Source organism: Lycium barbarum, chromosome 3 (assembly GCF_019175385.1).
Source record: "Lycium barbarum isolate Lr01 chromosome 3, ASM1917538v2, whole genome shotgun sequence".
Lineage (NCBI taxonomy): Eukaryota > Viridiplantae > Streptophyta > Magnoliopsida > Solanales > Solanaceae > Lycium > Lycium barbarum.
Window position 1 is genome coordinate 30,639,832 of NC_083339.1, and position 10,463 is coordinate 30,650,294.

Here is a 10,463-nt window from a genome sequence, read left to right on the forward strand (position 1 = left end):
AACTAAACAACAGAAAATAACTTACTATGTTTTCTTGAAAGGTAACTTCCGTCATTACCACACCTATAAATTTATCCTTTTGTGTAGTTTGTCCCAAATATATGGATGTTCTGAACTTCAATCATTAAGTCTTCGTGAATAGATCCTTTATTAACTAAAACTAATGTATATGCATGATATATTCATCAATAATGAATGATATTACTTTTTCCTATGTGATGGTTGTACTGAAAGGAGCATTGGACATATCCTTTGGAGGGAACAAGGAGCCAGCTGCATTTGCTAAGGTTGTATTCATGGGTGGCATCGACTCTGATGTCAAGAGAAACCTTATTGCCACCCTTGTCACCATTTTGCAGAAAAGTTCTCCATTCCCAGAACCCGATTCTTTCTCAAGGTTTACGATACCACCATGGCTCGCAAACTCTCCAAACTCTAATTTTCTCAAACTACTCCCTTGTATTGATCATTCTCCTTGTGTTATAAGAGCATGATATAACAGTACATTTATCCATGCAAAGGATAACCTATTGTTCATATTTCTTCTAGATATTTCAGATAAAAGCAACTATTTTACTGAAAAAAGAGCTACAGGAAAGATAATTAGTAATGCCATCTATTAATTTCTGTTTTCTTTCAAAGAGAAACCACTTCACTACTTCCAAAAGTTCAGAAATTGTTCCTTCAGGATTCAAGTCTAAATATGAACCTTATGCACAAATGCAGAAGAACAGATACTAATCTTATCCACGAATTCAAAATAATAGATATAAACATTGTCGGACAAAGGCGCGTTAGATTCTAAGAAGAAACTACCTCCTATTGCTCGAGATCAGCTTCTATATCAAAGCAGAGTTCAGTCTTCCTCTAAAACTATAGCTGAGGTGAAACACCTTTTCCCGATAGCCCTCAAGTTAGGCATTTGCCAACCTTGACCCTCCTTATAACATTCAACCTGCAGCCATAACACATGAGAGTTAGCTACCAGGAGCAATATGAAACCAAACATGAGATGAACAAAGAGAGGTTACATACCACGTCTACTATCTCCTCATCGGATTTAACACCTCCAATGACATAGATGGATTCCTTTAGAACAGCAGCAGCTGAATATCCCCTTGAATGGTTCATCGGCTCACCAGTCATCCATGTTCCTAGACGAGGGTCATATATCTCAATGCTCGGCACCATTGTAGATCCATCGTAGCCACCAAGTGCATATCTACATAGCAATGTTAAAGCTAAACAAAATTACTCTTTCTTAAGATGAAAACACTTACAAAGCTAAAAGAAATTGACAAGAATATTCTCTAACCCAAATAGGAGATGCTGAAAACCAAGATAAAGAACCCCATCCCAACCCCTCGAAAAGAAAAAAGAATACAACTACCCTTGAGGGCAGTGGACATCACTAAGATACAAAAAAAGGATAAGAACATACAACTTCCCGCTCAAGGCAACCAACGAATGGCATCCTCTTTTTGTGCTCATACTTCCGATTTTTGTCCAGGAATGTTCCCTGGGATCAAATCTTTCAGCAGTCCTGAAGTAACAGCAAGTAAGAAAGATGCTGTAGGATAATAAAGCATAAAACTTGAACTTCAAACAGTCTTACATATTGCAGATAATCTAAACGTAATGGAACAATAGCATTTTTCTATACTTCTTATGAAATACATAGAGTTAGCATTAAAAAAAAGGTACGTGAGGGAATGTACAAGCATCTTAACTTCTTGGGAAAGACTATGGAAAATTATAATTTCATGGTTCAAGAAAATGAGGCTCAAATGGAAAGTATCATTAACACATTTCATAGCAGAAAAAGAACCGTAATTATAATACAACTTACTCCAGGTAATCGCTCCCATCAAACCCACCAACAGCATATAATGCACCATTGAGTTCAGCTGCAGCAAGAGCAAATCTCTGCAAATATACAGGCAAGGAAGAAAGTCACATCAGAGGAGAAAACGTAGCACTTAAAACAAATGAGATGTCTGCCAGGCACTAACTAATCCAATTAATCCAATTACAGGCAGATGGAAGGCCTGGAGTCCATTCAAGTGCTCTTTTCTGACCTGGAGGGCTATTAAAGATAAACTATCTACAGAAGAGAGGGTAGCCAGGCTCGGGATCCAAGTGAATGCAACATGTCACTGCTGTAGCACCAGTTCAGAGGTTGAATACACTGATCACCTTTTCAGTAAAGGGGAACATACAAGGAGAATCTGGAAATTCTTTGCTGATCCTCTTGGGATTGATCAGAGGAACAGAAGTTTGAAAATGCTATTATTGAGCTGGTGGAACTATAAGAACCCTAACATCATTGCAAAATTCATCACTAGGGTCTTACCACTTATCATTTGCCGGGAACTTTGGAAGTCCAGATGCAGCAAGAAGTTTGATAATATCAACACCTCATTTTATAGAACAAAAAATAACATAATTTCTATTCTTTTGCAGATTATTAATAGAAGATTTAAATATGCTAAAGTGGGAGAAGAATGGAGCACAATTTGCCAAGCTTGTGAAGCAACAATTCAGCAAAAGACAAGCCTCATAGTTAGGTGGTTAAAGCCACAGGCTCAGACAGTGAAAATAAATAGTGATGGTAGTTGCAGTCAAGGATCATGTGGTGGAGGTGGCCTAATCAGAGATAGCCGAGGGAGATTTATTTTTGCTTATTCTATCCCCCTTGGACATGGAACAAGTAACATGGCTGAAGCAGCAGCCATGCTTTATGGAGTCAAATGGTGTGCTAACAATGGTTTTAGAGCTGTATAGGGTGAAACTGATTCTCTTCTGCTTGCTAATTGCATAAAGAGAGAATGGAAGATCCCCTGGAGAATTCTTAGTATCATTGATGAAATTCAGAGAATAGTTGAAGAACATGGATTCCAAATCAACCATTGTTTCAGAGAAGCTAATCGACCTGCTGATAGATTGGCCAATTTGAGTCATAGCCTTGAAGAAATCCATGTGTTCAAAGGCCTTATCAACATGGATAGATGGAATCTTCCATCTTTTAGAATCAAACAAGCCAAACCTGCTCAAATCATTTATGATCCCCCTTGAATTCTGTATTTACATTTCAGTTTTTGGTTAGGACATAGATTAGTCTCAACTCAATGATCATGTACAAAGTTTGGTATACCAAACTCAACTCTGGAACTTTTTGCACATAAATGATCAATGGAGACACAGTTTAACCAACAAAAAAAAAAAAAAAAAAAAAGCCCTGGAGTTCTGAGCTTTGCTAGCGAGTATTTCCCACAATCGAGTTGACTAGTGTAGATAACACTTTTTTTATAAACGTAGATAACACTTCTAAACAGAATACAACACTTAAACCAATTCTTGCCCTATACTGTCGACTAACTTAATACCTTTATACTACTTATATAAGGCCAAGAGGATTAAACAAAGAGACAAAAATAACTTTGAGGTTAAGGACAAGATGAACTCTTATTGATTTGCTACAAAATTTAAGATGATGAGAATAACTTCAAAGTCTAATACAAATCACTAATCAGCATTCTTCTCAGAACTTGGATTTTGGACTGAAATTATCTTTCACGCTACAAATTATTTTTACAGGGCCAAACAAACCACCAAACTTGTAGCTTTATTGATCTTTTTGTCTCTCTGGGTTAAATTATAATATCACCAAAGGAAACAATAATAGAACATACAAAGTACAACAGGATCACTAGTGTTAACCTTCCGCAACATGGATTGTGTATTAATCCATCGTCCTACTTGAGGATCATACATTTCAACCTCTGAAAAGCATTCAATCCCATTTCCACCACCAATTACAAATATTTTGTCCTTCAAAGCGACACCAGCTAAGCTACCCTTTTTCTCTTTCAGACAAGGGCGCACAGTCCATTCATCATCAGCTGGGTTATATGATTCAACTTCAAAAGAAAAGAGTGCATCAGTGTCAGCAACTTTGTGTGTGTGTGTGTTGGGGGGCAGGGAAGTGCAGGCTGTACCTGTGTCGTACCACAAGCTTCCAGTTCCACCACCAAATACATAAAATTCTCCACTCAGCTTTGCAACTGAGGCGTATGCGCGGACTGAATTCATTGGTTTAAGTGATTTTAACACATCGAATGAAGGCAAATACGAGTCCAATGCTGATAACCATGATACACCATCATATCCTCCAGTAAGGAAAATCGACTCATGCTTCAGGTGTGCATCATCAGCAGGGTTGATCATTATTTCATCAGCACGTGTACAATCAGTATTTGAGGACTCCAGCATCATACATCTATATTTTAACTGTGTAATCTCTTGTTTTGCATAAGCCTGAAATGCCAAGCCACCAAGAGTTACCAGGTATTAACTTCTTATCTGTATATATACAGCTGCATATGTACCCAATTCATCCTATTCTTCTATTAAATATACCTTAAATCATGCAAATACAGTAGAAAATGCAGTATAAACGATATGAGACCGGACAAAGTTTAAATTCCTAGAAACGGACTATAGGGCTTTTGGAAATCCAAATTTTCTTGTTGTACATCTCAAGGAATATAAAATTAGATACCACAATCAATTATACATCTGTTTCATTTTGTCTACAGCTATTTCACCACAAATCCAACTTCATCCCTATTGGATCATATTCTTAATATACTCTGAATACATCCTTAAATCATGCAGATACAGTAGAAAATGCAGAATAAAAGATATGAAATCCGACAAAGTCAAAAAAGGCTTTTTGGCGGTAGGGTTGGGGTGGGTTGCTTGAAGCAGAAACAGACTGTAAGAGTAAATCCGATTGTTTGTTGTTCATCTCAATGAATACAACATTGGATACCACACTCAGTTATACATATTGTTCATATCCTTGGTATACTCACAATTATGTTAACCAGTTCCAATCTGTTGAATGTACAGATTTTGGAACCTAACCTTCTCGAGGGACATTTCTCATAAAACCCTAAAAGGGTCCTCTAATATGGAGGTTATCAGCTAAAAGTTTGCTTCTAACATGTACGACAAGCTAAAAAGCCAAGTTATGCCTCCACAAACCCCGAGCCTCTTCCCCCAAATAAAGTGGATAACATCAATTTCAAGTATTTTGTGTTCAACGATTTAAGGTCTAATTTAGGACTTCAAAGCTTATCAAACTCTGCATTTATAACCATACTACTCCTGTTATGTTTTGTCCCTCCACTTTGTTGCAGTACCAAAAACCAGTGTATAGCCAATTCAAGCTCTGTCATATGACATCAAAAACGAAAATATAAGGTATCTAAGAAATTATATTTGGCTCCATTTAGCAATAAAATGAAGTAAGTGTGCATCCCTGTTCATTTGTTATCCTTTTACTAAAGTTTTTCAGGAACTCCTATCTCCGGAGTGTCACATGTCAAAAGCCGACGATAGTCTTATTATCTTAGGTTCTTTATATTCCGAATCATGAGCATTTCTTCGTATATCTCTGAATCACTGAATCGTGAAGACTATCGTAGGATATTGCACATTCGAGTTGTTTCACCTAAATTAGGAAACAAACTTCAAGTTCTTTTTAGAGGCTATTACATCATTTGCATGACAACTCACTGAACCCCAGATGAGCTTTCACATTCCCAATCTGTAACAACACGACATTCTACATGTGAACTTTTAAGTTAGTTCTTTACTTATCATCCACTTGGTTTTGACGGTATTGGATCGGAAAATGACGGAACACATTTATTTAATAAGTGTGAATAAATTTATGTTAGGAATGTTATTTACCCGCATATCAGGTATAAGTTGAAGTATTAAGTAATTGTTTAAGCGGGTCAAATCCACATTGCACTGGTTGGTGGGATAAATTGACACTTAATTATTATGAATAGTAAAAGAATGGACCAGGCCCACCTTTTATTTGTGTATCATATTCAGCAGCCCATTAAAAATTGGTAGGTTATAAGGTTATTAAATGGCTAAACCGGGGGAAATTCAGTGGGATTTTCGGTGGCACCATGAATGAGACCAAGTTACATTAAAATTATTTCATGAGCTTTACATTTTAAGAGACTACAAGAGGATGAGAAGTTGGGATTTTGAAGTAGTAATCGACGAAAAGGCCATCAGGTATGAGAATTGTTATTTATGCTTGGTTTTTTTTGAATAAGTGTTATTTATGCTTGTTGACTTTCATTTAGGTAAAAATTATGCCATGATTGGAATATGATTGTGATGGATAGTTAAAACTAATGTATATGCAATTCGGGGTTTTTCATTTATAATTAATTGGAGTAAAAATTTCCTTCTGTGGTGTACTGAACATGCATTGATTATTTCCTTTCACATTTGGAAGTGTTGCCAACAATTCTTTTGTGTGGATTAGAAAGTTACAGGCAACAACAAGTTCAACAAGGGAATTTTTTACCCTTTTCCGTATTTTTGGGTGATGTTTGCTATTCTTTCATGTTTATTGGTTCTGCTGACAAGTAATGGGATTGTTGGGTGCCAAGGCAATCATGACTAGGGTAGTTTGGATCGTGCCACAATCAATTATATCATTTCTTAATTCTTACATTGTTTATGGAATATATAAGAACTTCATGTTTAAATTTATTTTCTTATGCCGTCCCACCACCTACCACCTAGAAAACAAAAGGAAAGAGGAAAAGCATATATCTTTTGGTTCCTCGTGATCCAAAAAAATGTCCAACATAGAGCAAGTTCTAGCATCATCGATAACCCACAGAGAGCAATTAGGAAGGCTATTGATTTTAGCACAGAATAGAGATGTCATCGTAATGCCCAGATTTCAAAGAGATAAGGTTTACCAGCTCCTGCTTCAGATTATCCATCTTATAAATGTGCTCTTCCTTAAAAGCTTTAAATTCTTCCTTAACTTGAAGAAGCTGCAACCAACAAAATAGCTCAAGTAATGTAAAGCAATAAGATGCTGTTGTCGGAGATAAGATGCTGTTGTCGGAGAAAAAAAATCAGCAGATACTACAAAAAGATAAACAACCTGAGCAATAACAGATGGATCACCAGTTAAGTCACAGGAGTAGTCTACATTCTGCACTTCTCCAGGTGGCAGCTCTTCCTGCAAAGTTTCTTGCCCAATGATTGCGTCATTAATAGATGCAGGTATGACTGCAGTGGTTGCTTCATCTGAAGGCCCATCTGTAATGCCACCTGAGAATTCACGCTGAAGGGCCAATTCTCTAAGCTTTATGTATATCAGATCCTTCTCATCCAATTCTGCCTGATTATCTAATAGTACCTCCAGCTGCTGGTTACCATTTGAATGAAGAGAAGTGTGTCTAGCCCGCAATTTCCCATTCAAACCAGATGAGTAGGGAAAAATATCTTTGAAGTCTTGTGACTGAAAACATCCTTTTTCCTCTCTTTTGTCATTGGCAGGTAAACCTTGGAATATACTTCTCTCTATTGCAAATTTTTGTGATGGGCTACTACTTGGAGCAAATGCAAGAGACGAGAATATGGAGATCAATTTACCAGCTTGAACATGATCTAACTCAAACAAGAAATGGTTCTGACTATAATAGTTATCCTCAATTACCGGCTTAAACTGAATTTCTCGCAGCGGTTGACATAGCAGACGTACACGTATTTGAACCTTCATAAAGAAACAGCAAAGTTCTTGAGTTTTTTGGACTAAACCAGAAGCATCAACCATAACAAAATATCCCAAAAAGAAAAGACGGATTTTAAACCTGTGCAGGATAAGGAGTTCTGATAGAACCATCTGACGTCCAAGCATATTGATCAATATGCAATTGACCAGAGCCTGCGGCTTCATAGATGCCGTAAAGCTTTCTATCAGTATAGTTGAACAAAAATAGTGGCAAGCCTGGATCTATGTTCTTCACATATGAAATATGTTGAACTGGCAAACCTGTCAAATTTTTTAAAACATAAGCATGATTGAACAACAGGTGAAAAGCTGAAATAAGAAAAAAACGTAAAAACTCTAATATGACAAAAAAAAAAAAAAAAAAAAAGACATCTAAAACTCATTATCAAAACATATATCTACTTGACACAATCATTCTGATTTATTTCTTCCGTTTTCGGAAAGGAAATATACAATGGCCCAAATAACTAACCAAATAGTTGCTTCGAGAGACACTCTTTCATAGTGTTATTCTTGCAACCAAATATGACGCCGCCAAGCTGACTTCTGCTCAAATTTCTAGAGCCTCCACCATTTTTTGTCTGGTTAGATGATGCAACTGCAGAAGCATTTACCATGATTGAATGTGTTCTCTCCCCTGCTCCCATCCTGAAAAGAGCATAAGGATAAAACTAAATCCAGACATTTTCTTTGGATAACAACAACATTTCATTAGTACAAATGACTTCCAACAACTTTAATTGAAATACATCAATCTAACTAACAAGTGCAGAACTTTCCAAAATTAGCTTTCTTTGATCTTCCTGCCATTGCGCTCCCCCTCCCCTCCCACAACAAAAATACACCATGCCCAGGCCAACAAGAAAACCAGAAGAAAACATACCTATAAAATTTAACCACATTGATGCCATCGGACACCCGATTACCCTTAATATTGAGTCCAGGTTACACAGAAAAAATATCTTAAATTTAGCCACATTGGATGAATTATATCAGGATAAAAGGAAAACTAAATCCTAAAACCCGACAACAAGGTGAATTAAATCAGGATAAAAGGAAAATTAAACCCAAAAACCCCACAACAAGATAGTATAGAATGATACAAGGGTTTCACCAAACATAAATAATAACAACAAGAAATTTCATCGACTAGCTCCGGTACAAGCCCCTAGTTCGTCAGTCATAAAAGTAAAGAAGCGGGATTATCTCAATTCTCAAGAGTGAAATAGGCAATTCAACAATCCAACCAAAGTGCGCGGGAAACTCTTCATGGATATAACAATAGTTTCCTCGTCCTGCCATTGCGCGCAACCCCCCTCTTCCCCCAAACGAAATATAAAACCTGGTCAGGTTACCTAGAAAGCTTATAAGAAATCTGAACGTTAACCTTGCTCATGAAAACTACAACATAGAAAGTTTTTTCCTGTTCGATGCCATTGCAGTATGTAATTTATGGTGCACGTGAACCCATGGTCTTGCCGCAAAACTAGATATTACTTGTTGGCACCCATGCTACAAAAAGGCTTAATGGTGCACTTGGTCGAAAGCTAAGTTATTCACTTAGAGGAACAAGGATCAATTCCCACTTAATGCATGTTCTGGAAATCCTAAATCCGCCTCTGATTGCAAACCCCACACCACCACAAATTTTAATCAATTTGAACAAACTAATATCACAAAAAAAAAAAAAACATAAACCCTAAAGCCCCCAAACAAAAGTCTGATGAATGATGCAAAAGTTTCACCAAAGAGGGCAAAAACAAAGAATTATGTCGATTAACTCTAATTCATCACAATAAAAGCAGGATAATCTCGACAGCAACATGGGCAAAAATACAACATCCTAAAAGGGAAAGACGAAAGTACATAGTTTCCTTTTCCTATATATACACATAATGAGTTTCTTTCAGAATGTATATTATATTCATACAGAATGCATTATACACTGCACCCAAACTTCAAAAAATCTTAATAGAGAAAGCTTCTTTCTTCATCATAACAAGTGAAAAAAGAAAAAGAATTGATTAAATTTCACACTAAAAAAAGACAAACTTTATTATAACAAGTTAAAAAGACAAACTTTCACCAAAAGAGTCTACATAAACGAAGGTTGTTGCCCCAGAAAATATAGATATACTTACATTGATTACATACAGAAAAGGGTTTCAAGAATGTAGCTTCGAGTGGAACAAACTGTAAGGGCAAAGCGCGAAACTGCCCCTTTACGAGTATTTGGCATAGAGTTGATCACACTGTACCCCACCCCAACTATCTCGGGGCTTTTAATTAAGGGTGACACGTAGATTTTAAAATTGAGTCGGGTAACTCTAGTTTTTTTAATTGAGTAAGGGTGATAAACTTTGAATTAGTGATTAGGGAGTTTTGACTTGCCCCAAAATTATATTTTTAACACTTTAACCCCAAGCTTTTTTTTTTACACTTTACCCGAGTCAATTCCTCAAATGATCATTGAACTTGTAGAAAAATCCTACTAAAGTAACTTTTGATTTTTTTTGGATAATAAGGTCATCAAACTATGCTCATATTTCCAAAAAAGTAAAACATTCCGTTTTTGGACATAAGACCCCTTGACTTATTTTTAAATTATATAACCCATTTTAATAGTTTTATCTTATTTTCAAAATGTGAAAAATATTAATTCAAATAATTTTTTTAGAATATTGCAAAATTGTGTCTAAAGTAGAAAATAAAAGGATATAGTTGATGATAGTAGAATTAAGCACGACGCTTAATTATAGACTTTTTAACTGATTATAAATAATTTTTCCTGATATATAAAATTTTCGATTATCAAAAAAAATATTTACTACTTTTA

The 10,463-nt window shown here is 36.1% G+C and overlaps 1 protein-coding gene across 1 annotated transcript; it reads right to left on the reverse strand.

Annotated features, from left to right (window-relative positions):
• Window positions 1–589: 589 nt before the first annotated feature.
• On the reverse strand, window positions 590–9,921 carry LOC132630940 (uncharacterized). The gene is made up of 11 exons (XM_060346518.1): window positions 9,769–9,921; window positions 8,100–8,275; window positions 7,707–7,888; window positions 6,995–7,609; window positions 6,804–6,881; window positions 3,999–4,317; window positions 3,721–3,920; window positions 1,850–1,926; window positions 1,442–1,543; window positions 1,036–1,222; window positions 590–955 (listed from the first exon to the last, which is right to left on the reverse strand). Coding segments are annotated over exons 1-11 (2,037 nt in total). The 5' UTR covers window positions 9,771–9,921; the 3' UTR covers window positions 590–856.
• Between the last annotated feature and the right edge of the window lie 542 nt (window positions 9,922–10,463).